Raw genomic sequence first — 17,833 nt, 5'->3', positions numbered from 1 at the left:
ATCTTGATTTTGCATGTAACAGTATGTCCAGATAAATTACTTGGGGGAGAATGTGTTCTTCAATTGGACTGGCAGCAAGAATGGTGCATGTGAGACCTTGCAATAAATGGAAGAGGACTCAAAGGTCAAGAAGTGGGGAAACCAGCATTAACAAAGAGTGAATAAAAATTCTTCATTCTCCAGGTCTACTTTACTGTTGCATCCCTTGAGGAAGGGAAGGAGATATTCCCTAGGGGAAAGAAACAAGATAAATGTAGTTTTTCAGGTTATATGCTAGAATTATGATCACTTTCTCATTCATTGAGAGCAGGGGATTTCAGAAGCAGGATTATGAGTTCACTAATATGGGGGCTGCGGGAAGTGGCGGCCATCACATCCCTCGGTCCACCCTGCTTCCCGCAGCCCCCATTGGCTTGGAATGGTGAACTGCGGCCAGTGGGAGCTGCGATCGGCCGAACCTGAAGACGCTGCAGGTAAACAAACCGTCCCGGCCCACCAGCGGATTTCCCTGATTAGCCGCATGCCAAAGGTTGCCAATCCCTGCACTAGGTAATAGAGAACTCTGGCCCCAAATCAGGAAAGCACTTAAGTACCCGTTTAACTTAAAATATCCTTTAAATCCCATTGACTTCAATGAGACCTAAAGCAAGGGTTTAAGAGCTTTCCTGAGTTGGGAGCTTAGTTTTGCTTCCTGTTTAGTTCTGCCCCTCTCCACCATATGGTATATGTTTAGTAGTAAGGTATAATGTAAACTTGAAAAGTCTTGCTTGTTTTTCTCAGGGCATGATTGGTAGGGCTGAAAGAAATATTATGGCTGCATTTTACAGTATTGAGGTGAAAGCAAATTAAATGTCCATGCCTCACTTACCGCCTCCACTTCCGCAGGGTCATACCACACATTAATGTATGGATGCTGTAAGGCTTCATCCACTGATATCCGCTTGGCTGGGTCAATCACCAACATCTTTGACAAAAGGTCCCTGGCTTGGCTGGCTAGAGCAATGAAACCAAAGGAACACAGTGTCAGTACAAAATTACTACATGCAGGCATTGGTTAACTGTTGTAAAAAATAAGTAGGGCAATTTGTTCCCTCCAATTATTCTTCATTTGTATGAAATTCTGCCACTCCTCAATATAGAAAGAGATCCAGATATACACAGAGGATGAATAAAGAGCCAGCACAAGACTTGCACATTACGTAAGTCTCATGTATGCCCTCAAAATGGGTCCAAAAATGCTGATTCGTCAAAACAATTTTTTTTTGTGGGAAAGGGTTGGTTTTGATCAAATTTCAACTCAGAATAACTCTGGAGAAAAAGCTTTTAAATTGTCAAAATATTTTGTTTCTCCATGGACACAAAACATTCTGATTTTCCAGTTCAAAAGGACTTTTCATTTCAAATTTTTAAGCTAATTATATTTTTAAAATATTTTAAAATAAAATGGGTTGAAAGTGACCCAAACTGATTTAATTTCCAGATTTTTGGTTTGAGATTGATTTTTCATCCTGATAAGGGACTGGAAACTTTTTCAAGTCCTCAAAACTCTTTGCTGGATAGCTCTAGTTCCAGCCCTATCCCCTTTCATCTGCCCTGTGGTGGTAGCAGGAAGAAGGGTGTTTTGGGAGTTCCTATACCAGCTATACATCACCAGTGGTTTCCACTTGCATTGAGGCTTTCCTCCTGGGACCAGATACACTAAATCTATAGTCAGAAACTGCCAGCTGTCCAGTGCAAATCAGCCATATTGATGACCCTGAGGATCTGGTGTGTGGACCATGGTTTGGGTTTGCAAGATCCCCTTCATTGGGGTTTTTATTTTAGAAAACCAAACCCAAGAAGAGGAGTAGATCTGGAATCCATTTATTCAAACAACAAAAATGTTCTGGGAGTTTGGATAAAAATTTTTAGTTTTCTCCCATATCTCTTGAGGAGAGGAATATTGAAATTTGACCCCTACCAACAAGTATCTTTTCAAGAGAAGAAACAGAAAGTAGACTCTCCCAGTGTAGCAATATATGGCATTCTTATTGCTTGGACATTCATGACCATAGAGATGCTAGATAACATTGTTGATGAAGGCTCTGTCAAAATACCGATTGTCTTATTCACCCAACTAGTGCTGAAACCAGTGGGTCATATCCTCAGCTGTTGTAAATAAGCATAGCCCCTTTTACACTTGTGTTTGACTTCTATGGAGGTATGCCAATTTACACTGACAGAGCATATGGCCCAGTGCACTTAATCTTATTTGTCAAGAAAGTTGGAATGTGTCCACTATGGTGTTGTAACATGGTTGAATATGGCAAGATTTCAGCAAAAGCTCACAATCTGTGAATTCTCTCCCGCTGATAACTAGCTGAATTTTTCCTATTTATAGCATAGGACCTGAATGGAGGCAGTTGTAGCAGTTGCTATATGATTTACTATTCAGAGTGCCTGGGAACAAATTAGTTGGTAGTGGTAGTGGCAAATGGAATATGATATTTAGCCAAGAGAGCAAAGTAACTCTCTATTCATTCTGACAGGAGTTTGAATAATCATCAGATGGAAGTTCATGTTGATGTCTGACTGGGCAAGTATCCAACAACGAAACAACCCCTAGTACCATATGATGGTCTATATGAAGTACAAGCCAAAACCTCTAATCTGGGACCAGAGCCCATAGTATTCTGGATTCATAGCAAATATGCTGCCAATCAACCCACAAACTGATTTTTGTTCTTATCCTAGTATTGGTTTTTTCCCCCCCACTGTTAATAAATTCACTGCAATCTTTTTTTTAAAGTTAACCAGATCATTTACTGCTAATAGTACTGCACATATAATAAAAATGCTTTCTTGTTTGAAACCATTTACTATTATCTTGTTTTTTATACCATTTGAAGTGGACCTCTGATAGAAAACAAAGAACAAAACAAAAATAGATCAGTAACTACAAAAACACAACCCCTTCACTAAATGTATCTTATGTACCCCAGCGCACACACTATAAAGGTGACATCAAAGTGACTAGATAACATTATTTATTGTACTTTTTTAGACAGGTACAAAGATTCGGGATGTAAAAGTAAAGTTTTTTTAAGACAGAGGAACCAAACAAGAAATAATCTTAAAAACAGACATTCACTCCATGCTTAAATAAAAGTGTGCTTCCTTTATCCAGGAGATAATTAGTTAACACCGTTTGGTCATTATTCCCTTTGCATTAGCCCTAAATCCAATGAAAGACCACTATTCATTTTCATTGTAGGAGTACAGAAAAGAACTCAATGCATCCAAAAGCATTTACTCAGACCTTTCACTTTGCTCCCAGATCTCGGACAACAGCCTTGCTATGAAACAGTTGTTAACTGGAAGAGCATTCTGGGTAATGTAATGACATGCAAATTGTAGGTGATTAAGAAACATTATGTGTCACTGCAGCAAGCAACAAGAGGAACCCATGTGTGCAAAATTGATGCACACTGGAAGTTTGAAAAGGTTCCAAAGCTGTGACTAGAAATCCTTTTTATACTCAACACACATTAATCATTGTTTCTTATTGAAGGTCAACATCCTGTTCAAGTTAATCATGGCTTCAATTTATGACTATAACCATCTTACCACATGCCACTGCATATATTGTACAATGGAAATATGTAACCCCACTGTAATTAAGATATCATTCTGCTTCACATACCAAAACCCAGTTGCTCCATTTTTCATAGTCACAAAGCCACTTACAGGCAGATATTAAACTGTAACTACATCAAGAGCAATTTTAGCTGGTGGCATTGATTCTTTTACTTTTCTTAGTAAAGACACCATCGCTTTTGTAGTCAGGGCTCTGGCTGCATTGACAGTTCTTTCTTTACAACAAAAGAAAATTTAATGCCACTTTGAGATCTTCAAAGAAGACTTTTTGGGCTCCAGTGTGTCAGAAAGAAATTAATAAAAATTCAGGATGTCCAAACTTGTTTATGGTACTATCGGAGTGCATAGCTGTACAGAATGAGTGCCATGAATCTGACATGCTTGACGTATTAGTCAATGACAACATATGTACCCTAGAGGCCTGGCTGCCCTAGCACCACATTTCCCTCAAAATCATATTTAGAACTAACTCCTTGCTAGATAAAACCAATGCAAGTGTCTTGGTCATTATAGCACCTGAATCTGATCTGATAAATAAACCCCACAATGTTTTCATGAAAACATCAACTGGCTAAAACATTTTACTTTTTCTTTCTTTACCACCCCGCCTTTAGATCTCAAGCACTTTTTCTTTTTCTCCTATCAGAGAACAGTTTTCAATAAACACATGGATGGAGCCTAACTTTGCAGACATTAAAAGTGCTTTGAAGATCTCAAAGTAGCATTAAATTTTCTTTCTAGTATCTTTTTTTACATCAATGACTCTCCCTCATCTTAGCAATGAGAAAAAAAATTATGACCCATTATATGAAACGTGTTTCAAAGTACATTAAAAATCAATTCATCTCAGATGGAGAAAAAATACTTTTGTATTGCACTTGCTCATACATGCCCCCCGCTCCCTCCTTGGACATACCTTTGAGTTTGTTGTGTTCTGAGTCGGCTGGGAAGAGAGAGTCTGGGAAAAGTTTGGGGAAAGTGAGACCAGCATACTTAGGTCGGTTCTCAACGTAGTTCCGCACCGTGGGTTGTAGCTTCTTCATGAATTCTGGGCATGGTGTTCCCAGCTGCTCAATTACTTTATTCCACTGGTCAATATCTGAGGAAAGGTAGTTAAGGGAAAAAATGTGCAGCCTACTAGCTTTTTTGTTTGGTTGGTTGGTTTTTAGCAACCCATAAAGGTACTTAATTCCCTCCCAAGATACTTTTCAATCAATGTCTTGGTTCATCATCATGACGTGAAGCTTTATAAGCCATAACAGGTGAGACATTTATAGCACCTAGCTTACTGGTGGACACTGCACAAACAAATATTAATAATAATAGCTGGACACTCTCTCCCTGTTGGTCATGGATGCTAGTCTATTTCTGTTTTTAAATCCTAGCTTAATGGCTACTGTCTCTTACACCTGTGCAACCCCATAGACATCAGTAGGGCTACATGGGTGTAACAAATCTTATTTGTTCAGCTGGGCATATCAGTCATAACTGTCACATTGTAGTGGTACTCAGTGGAGTGAAAAGAGTTCTGCAAGGGGAGAAGTTACCCCTAACTTGTTTTCTCCTTTCTTCATGAGCGATCAATAATTTGTGAAGGACATTTTATTTGGGAATAAACATGTTATGTGACAGAAAAGACATTTGCCAGAAGTTCCTGGAGATGCATACATAAATGCTGCATACTTGCATCTCTATTCTTCCCAGCCATTTATCAGTTCCTAGTTTTATAAAAACAACAAAAACTATTTGGCAAATTGTTGTAAAAATGTAATGTGTTTTTTTGACTGTTCACCATTTCCTCTAACAAATATTTTCTATCGGTACACAACGTACCAGTTATGCACAAATATTTCTTTTGTTTTCCACAAACATGACAACAAACAAGAAACAGTTGTTATGCCTTCATCATGAATGCTAGCTTCCACATGCTTTCATACTCAACCAAGAAACTCTCTCTCTTTCAACAGGCAACTCTTTTAGCTTTCCTGGAGTACCAATGAGCATATCTGCTGAATGATTTGTCACACTTCTAGACATGTTCAGAATATGCCCTGCTGTGTCAAACAACAACAAAAAAAGGGGAGGCAATGTTTGATCAAGGATATTGCCTTTAAAACCAGTCCCACCTCCCCATCATAGTCCCTGCATTCATCAGGCTAAGGATTTGAAGAACATGTGAGATAATATACAAATAGACACAGTGATGCACATGTTTCTACCAAGAGACTGTCACAAGCATATAGCTAAGGAAGCCTCATGAGAACCCATTAGAAAGAGAACATTCATTTTAGAAAGTCTATTTCTGATGCAGCACCGTATGAAGATAAACAATTAACAATAATGAAAACAAGGTTATTTACAGTAGTGCCCACTCTGTGCTAAAAGATTTCCAAACACTCAAAAAGAACAGCCCCCACTGTGAGGAGCTCACAATCTAAGGGCAGAAAAGTGGCCAGAGGAAAGGGAATAACAGTAGACAAAATATATACAATTCGCATTAGAGGTGGCTGAAAAACTGAAACATTTGGGGTTTGAAGTTTCCATGAAAAATGTCTCCTTTTGTTGTCAGAAAATTTTAAAATTCAATTTTTTTCAACCAACTGGTTAAAAAGTGGGATGAATTTTTCATTAAAATTTTGTCCCCCATTTTCACTGGAAAATGTAGAAATTCAAAAATTTTGGACCATCTCTAATTTGTATACAAGTCAACATGATTCACTGTAGGTTGCATGGCAGAAGTGAGTCTTTAAGAGGGCTTTAAATATGGGCTTTGCATATAAACTCATGGAGGTTGCACTATGTATAGAAAACATGAAGATAGCTGTGTGATGAGGTTGTACCATGTGAGATCACATGAAAGAGGGCACAGAAATGAAAGTGTGAGCAACTAAAATGGGTAGACAAGGATTGGAACACTGATGGAGCAGAAGGCATGGAGACAACATGAAGCTTGATGAGGAAAGATATGTAGGAGGGGCCAAGTTATGCAGAACTCTGAAGGTGGTGGGAAGATGCTTACATTTGATTTGACAGCCGATGAAAAGCCAATGGGAAGTATGCAAAGAGAGGAAGAGTTATATAAGAAAATTGATGAGCAAAGGAAGGGAGCTTAGTGACTGCATTGTGTATGAACTGGTGGGGTCAATGTGTGTATTTGAGAGGCCAGTAATCAAGGCAGGACATAATAAGGGCCTGAATGAAAGATATGGCTGTGAAGATGGAAAAAACAGGATGGATTTTGGAGACACTGAGGAGGAAGATATGTTAGGATTTGGATGTCTGGGTCATGAGAGAGGTTTGTGGGCAGGGAAGATGGGGGTGATGTTGACAGTGACTGAGAAGGGGGAAGTAGAGAATGTTAGGGAGGGAAGTTCTGTTCCGCATGCGTTCAATCTAAGCTGACAACAAGACATCTGAGAGGAGATGGAAGAGAGACAAGCTGAGATGCGGGATTGGATGGAAGGAGACAGTTTAGTGATGGAGAGAGAGATTTGTGAGTCATCAACATAGAGATGATAGTTGATGACATTACCCACGGAGAGGAGTAAAGTTAGCGAAAGATGAAAGACAAACCCTGGCCAATCCCACTGAGAGTGGGAAAGGGGAAGAAGGGCCATTACTTATAATCTCCTAAATGGTGTTGTGTGTATGCCGTAACTTCCAGCACGGCTCTCATTTTCGTGGTCAGTTAATTGCTTTTGTTTATGTCATCTTGGAAACTCATCTACCATAGAACTCAGGAGTACTATTTCCAAACTTCTGAGAAGCTTTGGGGACAGAAATAGGTCTCCTACTAACTAAATCACTGAATGTTCAAAGTAATGCAGCCACACCCCCAAAATCAATATAATTATCTAAGTTACATCATCATGAGGTACCGTCTTGCCTGTTTTTAACTTCTCTTACAAGTTCAGGGTTTGCTTGTTTTTTATATGAATGATTGCTCTTTGTCTGCATCTTACTTCTGGACTAATGCTAGGCAAATTCTACAAAAAATTATTTGTCAACATTTGGTTAAGTAAAAATAATAATTATAGTTTGAAAAAATTCAATAGCCCTTTTACTTTGCTTCCTGTGAGCATTCAGATAATGAAACTTTTGTTGATAAACATTTTAATGAAAAGAGAATGTATTGCAAATACATATTCATGCCAGTTTTCACATAAGTATTCACACTGGCCAGCTAGAAAGCTCTCTGTAAGTTTGGGAGTCATTCACATTAAGGGACATTTCCTGTTTGTTCATTATTCAAAATCATTGCTACATGCAAAAATATTTCAGCTCATCAATTATTTGTGAACTATTCACTCACCTTTCATAAGTTACTATTCTCCTTGTGGACTGGAGAGTTATCACATAGTACTGGTTCTGTTCTCTGACTTGATGATTCCCAAACTCATAAGGGAACTTTCATGATAACTGCTGAACACTTAACACGTCTAATTTATACTTTTAGGAGTTGGATTTTGTGTTGGTCAATTGATTTTATAGCCTTGCCAAAAATGAAGCTAAGTTAGTAGGTGAACCGAAAGGCTTCTCCTGGAAAGATAACATAATTTAGAGGGAGACCCTGCTGAAATACCTAGGTACAGGAGTTGCTTTGAAGATGACACATGGTAGGTATATACCACACAACAAAACAATTAATCCATACATTAAGTGTCAAAAAAATCATATCAGGCGATGGAGGCAAAGGAAAGAAAATCTTTTCCAGGCATATTTTCATTTCAACACCAGATTTGCCGATAAAACTTTGCCTTTTTTGTGTACATTTGCTTAAATATATTTGGCAAAATAAGGGGTAACAAAACTACTACTACTAAGTATAATCACCACAGCCAGAGGTTATGGGTCTATTCCAGGCATGGGTGGGTGAGGTTGTGTGTCCTGAGATGTGCATAATGATCCCTTCTGGTCTTTAAAGTCTCTGACTACATGAAATGAACTGAAGTGGGTGTGATTTTCGTTTTGCAAAATTCAACCCTACAACCAGTGGCAGTTCACATTCAGGTTTGCCCAAACTTGCAAAATCCAGAAGAGAGAAATCACAAATGTTACTATGAAGAATATGGTCTAGCATAGGTGGAGATGAACTTTTCAGAAACAGACCTCTAAGTATAGATGCTATCAAATGAAATGTATCATGGAGCAGAATATGTCCTCAATTGAACAATCCATTTTACATGAGAAAACCGAGCCTCTTAAATTAATTCTGCCATCATAACCTACAAAACAAAGTATTCTAGCCCTGGGGTGAAGCCATTGTAGGCAGCTATGCCTACTCAAGCTGGAATAAATCTCACCATAATTAAAACAGTATGCAAATTAAATTAGAATTGATTGGGAATTTTATGATAAATTTTTTCCATCTGAAAATGTCAATTCATCAAAATTGAAACTGTTCCTAGGAAAGGTTTGGTTCTGATAAATTTCTTGATTAGAAATATTTTTGGAAAAATAATAATTTTCAAAGTGAAGTTTCATTTTTCAGTTCAAAATGACATTTCATTTTTAAAATAGTTAATTTATAGTAAAACCGGTTTAAAGGCTTAAAAAATGTTGAATCTCAAATGAACTATTTTGAAATTACTGAAATAAAAATGTTTCAGCTGACCCAATCTGGATTTTTTAAATACGATTTTTATCCTGATTCATGATAGGAAAAATTTAAAATTTTTGAAATTTCATAGGATGGAAAACCTGTTTCCTGCCCTGCTCTAATAAATACAGCAGAGGCCAATATACTGGACTCATGACATAGAGAGGGGAGGCATTGCTGTCCAGTTATTGGAACAGGAGACCAGGAGTCAAAACACGAGTTCTACTTCCATTCCCACCACAGTCTTACTATATGAACTTGAACCACCTACTTCAGTTCTTTGTACTTCAATTTACCTATCTGTAACATGATTACAGGAGTGCAGTGAGGCTTAATGAATTGTTTTAAAAAATTAATCCAAAAAACTGAGCTCCTCATATGAAAAGGGCTTTCTACATGTAAAGTACTGCTATTACTATATGTAATAAACATTTTTAATACCTAACTTTTAAATCCATAACAATGTACTGATTAGGAGTTGTTTTTGTAGTGGATATAATATCAATCAGATACCTAGTATGCAAATGACAACATCAAACATTGCAAACTTCACGTTTTCACAAGGAAACCCCTTAAAGAGCTGCTGATGCTTCATGGGAAAACAATTACTTGGGAAAGGTGCATGAATAGGGTTTTTGTTCCTTAAGATTTCCTTCTGGTTGTCTTCCACTTGACTAAATCTATGACTTGTGTCATCATAGCATAGGATCAGGATTTCAAAGGAGGAACAGATTGCAGAAACGGATGAGTTCTGTAAAACAATGAAGCTGCTTTTATAGATAAGTCCCTAGTAATAAAAGACGGGGAAGAAAAGTACAGAAGAAAAGTGAGTCCAGATTGCTGCTTGCTTTACTCACCCTAGTATATTTTAGTTCTACTGTTACTTCTTTCTATTTACTTGCATTTAGCTTGTCCATTACTTTCCAAAAGTCAAATGCATGACACGGTACAGTCATGATACAGTCGCATATTGGTCAGGCAGTAGCACCCCATTTCAGTGTCTGGTTTTGTAGAGTTATTGGGTCAAATTTATCCATGGTGAACTTTCTGGTGTAATTCCTGTGATGGTACCTCCCATATGGCTTTATGGAAATATGCATATGAATGTGTATATATATATATATATATATAAATAAAACATAATTAGAATGTGTTTTATACTACATATGCCATGTAACATATCTCTGTAAAGGTTATGATCTATTGAATATATTAATCCTATTTGTATGCATGTATCATTTTTGTATTCGAAGTTATGAATATTGGCTGCATACCTGTTTGATTCTAAGTAGGCTGTAGTGAAGCAGTTGGTCAGCTTCCTGAGAAAAGACTATTCTCAGTAAGTGCCCAATCCGGAAACACTTAAGCCAACGGTGAACTTGGAGACACCAAAACACATCTGGGCTTTCCCAGGAATGTGGCTTGGCTGGTAAGGAACTCAGTCATGCATGGACATGTGACTTGCCCAGGTGACTCCAAAACTCCATCTTGGAGCTGGACTTTGCATAGAAGAGGGGATGGGGTCTCCACCCACAAAAAGAAAGTCTATTTAAGCCCGTAGGTGACCCCTCCATTTTGTCTTCAGCTGGCTAAAGAGAGAGCCTCTCCACCCCCGAGGATACTTGAAAGAAACTGGAACAAAGGACAGTGTGCAAGGGGTGTGAGTGATTACTGGACCCAGACTAAAAGGAGATTAGTCTGTAAAAGGGAGCATTCTGGAACTGGTGAGGATCTTATCTGTATTCAGTTTGATTAGACATAGATTTGTGCGTTTTATTTTATTTTGCTTGGTGACTTACTTTGTTCAGTCTGTTACTATTTGGAACCACTTAAATCCTACTTTCTGTATTTAATAAAATCACTTTTTACTTATTAATTAACTCAGAGTATGTATTAATACCTGGGGGAGCAAACAACTGTGCATATTTCTCTATCAGTGTTATAGAGAGCGAACAATTTATGAGTTTACCCTGTATAAGCTTTATACAGGGTAAAATGATTTATTTGGGGTTAGACCCCATTGGGAGTTGGGCATCTGAGTGTTAAAAACAGGAACACTTCTGTTAGCTGCTTTCAGGTAAACCTGCAGCTTTGGGGCAAGAAATTGAAACCCTGGGTCTTTGTTGGAGCAGACAGGAGTGTCTGGCTCAGCAAGACAAGGTGCTGGGGCCCCGAGCTGGCAGGGAAGGCAGGGGTAGAAGTAGTCTTGGCACATCAGGTGGCAGCTCCCAAGGGGGGTTCTGTGATCCAACCGGTCACAACTCCATTGACATAAATGGCTTTACACCAGGGAAAAATTCTCATCCTAGATACCTTTCCACCCCAATGCTGATTGGAGATCAGTGACAAATACCCAGAGGGGAAATGGCACACTTGTAAAGAGTGGTCAAATGCGCAGTGACACAACATCTAGATATTCAGAGCTTGGAAAACCACTTGCTTACTTGCCACTGCAGAGACAAAAAGCTTTCCCTGGCCAGTGTGCAGAAACAATGTCCTCAATGCTGCTAAATTAAATAAACTTTAATTTAAAACAAATGTCTAAATCTGAGCCCTAGATGCATATGTAGTGGTCAAAAACAGAGATGATGTGAATGGTGGCTAAGTTGCATGTCGGTAAATGGAAGTATGTGAGTGTGAGTGTAACTTGCATGGTAACAGAAATGAGGTGAATGGAGTGGCATCAGGAAACATTACCACCATGATGATATACGTGGATTTAAGGTGAAGTAGGCTTCCCCTGGGCTCAATAAGGAAGAGTGCCTTTCATTAGTTTTGGGTAGTAGACAGGGACTAATGATTTAGTTAATAAAGTGGGGGAGCAATTGATATTTTAGGATAAAGGCAGGGTCCAGATGTGTATATTACAATGTGTTTATGGTTTCAGGTACATTAATTATAATGCCTGCTTGGTCTTTGGCAGTGATTCAGAGCTTTGGATAGACTTCTGGTGTATGGTGTCTGATAGCACAAACAATTAATTAGATGTCAGGTAAGTGACGTAGCCCATTCTAACACAGCAGCAGCATCCACAGATGTCAAGCACCAGAAAGACGATAAAGAGGGCAATTCATAACCAGAAGGCATGCTGTTTGTTCTTGAGCTCCGCAGGGGCAGGATGGGGAGCTCTAGCACCCCCAACAGTAAAGATGTAAGTTAAACCACCCATGAACACAACATATCCTGCTGTAATGAAGAAAGATCTTTCCGTTCATATGGTTGTTCTGAGAGGCATGTGAGAGCTGATCCAGACAGGCTAGGGGACACAGATCTGAGTTGTCTATCTGCCAAGAAACTTGCCATCGATCCAAAATATTGTCCCACATGACATGTTGTTGCCGTGCCTTAGAAAGATCATGAGAGGCTCAACTATTTCAGAAAAGGGACGTCTTTGACTTTAACTAGTATTTTTTAATGGGGCTTTCCAATGAAATTGTGAATTAAACTGTCTTGATACGTAGCTGCGCATAGTAATGCAGCCAGGGCCCTGACTTCTCACCTAATTGCCAGGAAAATAGTGCCAGCCAGGAGCAGAAGGTTAGAAACTGGAGTTGTCCAGCTCACACCAGTGATGATACAAAGGCAGAGTTGATCATTAAGTCCAATATCCACAATGACGACTGGAGATCCATGCTCCCAACACAGTATTTGGTAGGTGCAATAATTAGGGCATTGGTAGATGTCCATAAGGTTGCAGCACTACTGCCCCATGAGTTGACAACAAGCCTGTGGAGGTGTGCAAATCTTGGCTTGATTTTATTGTGTCTTCTTGATGCGTTTTTGACAGGACAGAGTGTGGTCAAGCTTTATCCCCAGATAAATAGGGTACACTTCAAAAATGATTGGCTAATTGCTCAGAAGGACCTGCAGCTGTCGATGAGCTAAGATGGCAAGATGGAAACAAGATGATACTTTCTTTAGTGCATGCAGTTTAAGACACCACTTCAAAAAAAGTTCTAGGCCAAGGTGTCAAAGTCCGATGACAGGCAGAATTCCAGCACCTCAAAGCTTCTTCTAGCTATTTCAAGCCAGATGTCAACGGTGTACACAAACTTAGTTGCCGAGGTGGGTGACAGGTCAGGTGTGTGTGTGTCGTGCGCATGCGTGCCTTCACCCTGGCATCCTCCATTAACCCCCGAGGGGGAGTGGGGAAAGACCAATCCTGATGACTTGGCCTTTGGCACTCTGACAATCTTATAGCTGAATATAGAGGGAATCTCTGCCCCATGCTTGATATTCTTTAGCAGCTAGCCAACAATATGATCATGGATGTTTTAATGCTTCAAGAAACCCATTCCACCAAGGACTCTCAATTACAGATCAAGGATTACCAGATTGCAACTGCCACTTCTCATTGACAGATTTGAATTTTTATCTATGTGAAACTTAGACATAAGTTTCAAGTATGTGGACACTCTGAGGAAGGCAATATCATCTCCTGGCACCTCAAACTTGTAAATGGCATAAAACAGATGAATATTTACCTCACCTCTTTTGAACAGTGGCGACACCATCTGCTCCCTCTTGTTCCACATCCTGCAGTGGTGTGCTGAGACCTCAATTCCCCTCGCAGGAATGCCAGCCACATCACTGATTCCTCTGATGTCAAAACACTCCTTGACTGGGCAAGTGTTGCCAATCTATCCTGGCTTTATGACCCAAAGAGGTCTTGTCCTTTCCACTCAGCCCATTGGGGTACTGGGGTACTTGTGTTTGCCTCTGTAGACATCCATTTTCCATCCCTTAGCATATACTTGGAAATGTCCCACAGCATCAGCATCACTCCCTTTTAATGGTGATAGCAGTGGCAGAAGAAGTGAACACATGCAAGAGATGGACCTTTCAGCGTGTCAACGGGGACTGCTTCAGAGAAGAAACAGACAGATTCCTCATACACAAGAAGTCATGGCATATGGGTGATGATGTGATTCTGGCTTACAAAGTCTTGTATGAGACTTTGCTAAGTGCAATTAGAAAGTTAATTGCATGTGGTTTTCATAGGACATATATCACCGGCTTGGATGGTGTTTGTGACAACCACTATCAAAAAGTCAGATAGTTTGCTTCACCTGAGGGGACAAAACAGGCTGCTAATATTCTAAGGGACTGTCTTAGTGTTAAGAGGCAGAAAAGGTGGCCCACACATGTTGAAAGTCTGGATTTCATGCACTCAAGTCGTAGGACTTGGGACCTTTTCGTTGCCATTGGGCAGAAGAGACCCCAACATGCCCTACATATGTTTCAGCAAATGCCGTGGAAAGTCACCTTGCGGCCAACAACTTACCAGTAATTACAAACAGAGATCCTGATCAGAAGGTATCATCTGTTCTCAGAAACTTCAGTCAACCCCCTCAGCTGACTCCAGCTTACACCACCCATTCACTAGGGAGGAATTGGAATCAGTGACTTCTTTCTTAAAACCTTAAAAGGTTCCTAGGCTTGACAACATCCAGGGAAAGTTCCTGCATCACATGAGCTGATCCTGTAGCAACTTTCGGCTAAGACTCTATAATACTTGTCTGGAATGCTGTACTGTTCTAAAGGTCTGGTGACACCGGAAGAAAAGTGGATGATCTGAAGAACTGTCATCCAGTTGCTCTGATCAGAGCTACTTGAGAGATTGGTACTTAAAAGCTTTTAATTGACCCACAGTTACCACATTACCAGGCAGTGTTCTGAGCAGGCCAAAGTGCTAAGGATCATTAGACTGACATATTTTATGAAGGATGCCTTTGAGGTAGGACAGAAGGCTTGTACTGTTTTTGTTGACCTTTCATCAGCACCAGTTTGGCACCATGAACTACTCCTAAAATTATACTCCATGATCCCAGAGAAGAATCTCGTAGGTTTTATTATGCATATGATTACTAACCGAACAGTGATTGTCAAGTATGAAGCTGTTTCAAGTCTCCCATGTCATATGAACAACGGATTTCCCCAGGGATCTGTACTCATTCCGATGCTCTTTGGATAGACTGACATGGTGAACAAATGCCACGCTTGAACCACCAGGTCATGTATTCCTTAGGATATTCACAGCCTCAGGGAAAACATTTTTCACATCAAAGTTTCTCTATTTTAATACATGACATTGTTATGCTGTGCTAATTGACTCAGACTTATTATTTAACATCAGAGTAATCAGTACACTCTTTAGAAAGTTACAGGTGACACTGAAGTGTCACGGGCATTTATACAAAAGCTATTTTAAAAAAAATTCTAAGGAAATTCCCTCCCCCACAAAAAATATCTTTATCCCAATTTTAAATGTAAAAATATTATTTATTAATGTCAGGAGGAGACTTTAAAATAAAGTTTTGTCAAACTCACGAATGTTGGAAAACCTAGAAGTTGGAGGACTAAAAACCAAAACATATTAGAAAATATTGACATGTCTAGTTAAGGTCACCCAAATCACCTTAACTTATTCCCCTCTCTCTCTCTCACCCAAGAACAACCAAAACTAAGGCAAAAAATAATTAAAGGCAATGGATATCTTAATCACATCAGTGACTCCAAAATAGAGAGGGAATCTAAGTGGACAGGACCTTATTCTTGTGGGTAAGATTAATTACATGCAATTATGGCATTTTTGACTGAAGTTAACAGGTACTTACATTGCTAGGGTGAAATGGTCCCGTCTTCTTTAAGACCATAGACATTCACCCACGAAAACAAAAACAAAAGCAAGATTTTTACATCTCTTCACAAAACGTGACCATATTTGAGTACAATCATTCAGGACAATACCCCAAAAGTACACATGGTTTCAAATGTAAAAACGATGTCACAATCTGAGACTTCTAGTCATTGGGCCCAATTTCTTATTTATACTATGACAACTTTTGTCATTCTAAGGGCCAGATCCTCAACTGGTGTAAATCATCATAGCTTTATTGAAGTCAATGACATTTTTATGTCAACTGAGGATCTTACCCAGGTAGTATAAAGGGCCCTTAAAATAGGTGTAAATATACTTTGCTGCAGAAGCATAAAGTGGACTTAGTGTAAATAAGAATGAGGCTCACTATGTCTAGGGCTACGGCTATTTGGTTCTTGCTCACATGATCAGGGTCTAATAGATCACCATATGCGAGGTCGGGAAAGAATATTCCACAGCTCAGATTGGTAGTGACCTTGGGATTTTCTCAACTTCTTCTGCAGTGTGGGGGTGTAGGTCACTTGCTAGGATTATCTGGGTATATCGCAATCAATTCCCTGCATCGCAGGTGCCTCATGCATTGGTGCATCTCAGTCTCCCCTATTGTCTACCTATGGCATATAACAGTCTAGTCTCCTGCAAGCTGTAATACTTGGTCTTAGGTTGGTCATTGAGTTCAGTACACAGATGCTGAGTTGTGTTGGTGGCTGTGATATACAGGAAGTCAGACTAGATGATCTGGTGGTCCCTTCTGGCCTTAAACTGTATGAGAAGACTTGATCCAAAATTAAATACATTACATGGAATGGTGTGACTTAGGATCACTATCATATCACAGATATATGGGCATAAAAGACAAAGGCCACTTACATATTCCATTGCTGCTCAACAACACAGTAAAACTATGCACATATATAGATTTAGTAGACGGACTTTCAAAAGTCCTTATCACAATCTTCTTCATCGAGAGTTCTTCAGCAAAATATCGCCACCAAAACCTCAAGGGCAACATGTGTGCAGGATGGAAGCATAGCAGGGGAAGAGCGCAAAGTTAACGTCATTTGGGTGAAGGTTTATCTTGAGAGTGGATTCTTAAATTGGAATTTCCAAAATTTCCAACCCTTGTTTTAAACTGTAACATTCTCTTAAGAATTTTTTTGCCATTACTAGTCAGTAAATAATCACATCCTTATCCCGAGATTAAAATATCTATTTTCCTTAAAAAAAAAATCTATACCAGGAAAATACTTTAATGTAAAATATTATTGCAAAGTTAAAATCGCACAATTAAGCCCTGACCAAGTCAGGAAATTCAGAAGTTAAGGTTGAATGTGTAACGTTTAGCGCCGTCTCTTGGGGCACATATGAATAATGATACTTGGCTCAATCTTCCTTACATAACTCAAAGGAGTATTTCCATTGAAGCCACCTGTGAGAAAGGTGAGCAGAGTTTGTTCCACAGTTTTTAATCCAGATTTCGCTCACACACTTCAGTGGGATTACCTACTTGAGTAAATTTAAGACAGTGGAACTAATCACACATCTAAGGAGAACAGGGTTTGGCCCTAAGGGAAAACATACAGTACCGTTATTTCTCAAAATAATAGAATCCTTTCTACAACTGTAGACATATAATAATAATAATAATAAAAGAAAGACTGTGGTCCCATAGTCAAAGATTAACCTCAGACAAACCTCTTTAGCAGGAGCATGCTCAGAGTCAATGGAATCTTAAGGGAGTTTAGCTACTAAAATTTAGGAAGTCTTTGCCAAGCACGTGCAAATTGCAATTTTTCTAACTGGCCAGATAGAGGTGAATTTTTACAGAGACAAGAAAAGGCACATCTCTGAAACATAAGGCCACCCCCTGCCAAATTTCAAGCCCTGCTAAGAGCATGGTCACCAGAATTTTTTAACATGGGCAAAGCAACATATTT

General features: G+C 39.2%; 1 protein-coding gene across 3 annotated transcripts in view; it reads right to left on the bottom strand.

The window, feature by feature from the left end:
* Positions 1-17,833, bottom strand: part of MAPK10 (mitogen-activated protein kinase 10) — a 115,685-nt gene that overhangs the window by 34,342 nt on the left and 63,510 nt on the right. For 2 of the 3 annotated variants that reach the window (XM_026660502.1, XM_026660504.1), the window contains exons 8-9: positions 4,553-4,735; positions 869-993 (exon numbers count right to left, since the gene is read on the bottom strand). In XM_026660502.1, the coding sequence (XP_026516287.1) occupies positions 869-993; positions 4,553-4,735 (308 nt within the window). Of the gene's footprint in view, positions 1-859; positions 994-4,552; positions 4,736-17,833 lie in introns of all 3 variants that reach the window. The other variant, XM_026660505.1, reaches the window with a different exon arrangement.

Source organism: Terrapene carolina, unplaced genomic scaffold (assembly GCF_002925995.2).
Source record: "Terrapene carolina triunguis isolate 2854851 unplaced genomic scaffold, T_m_triunguis-2.0 Scaffold789, whole genome shotgun sequence".
Classification (NCBI taxonomy): Eukaryota; Metazoa; Chordata; order Testudines; family Emydidae; genus Terrapene; species Terrapene triunguis.
The sequence above is the reverse complement of the archived record's forward strand: the minus strand, read 5'-3'. Positions and strand labels throughout refer to the sequence as shown.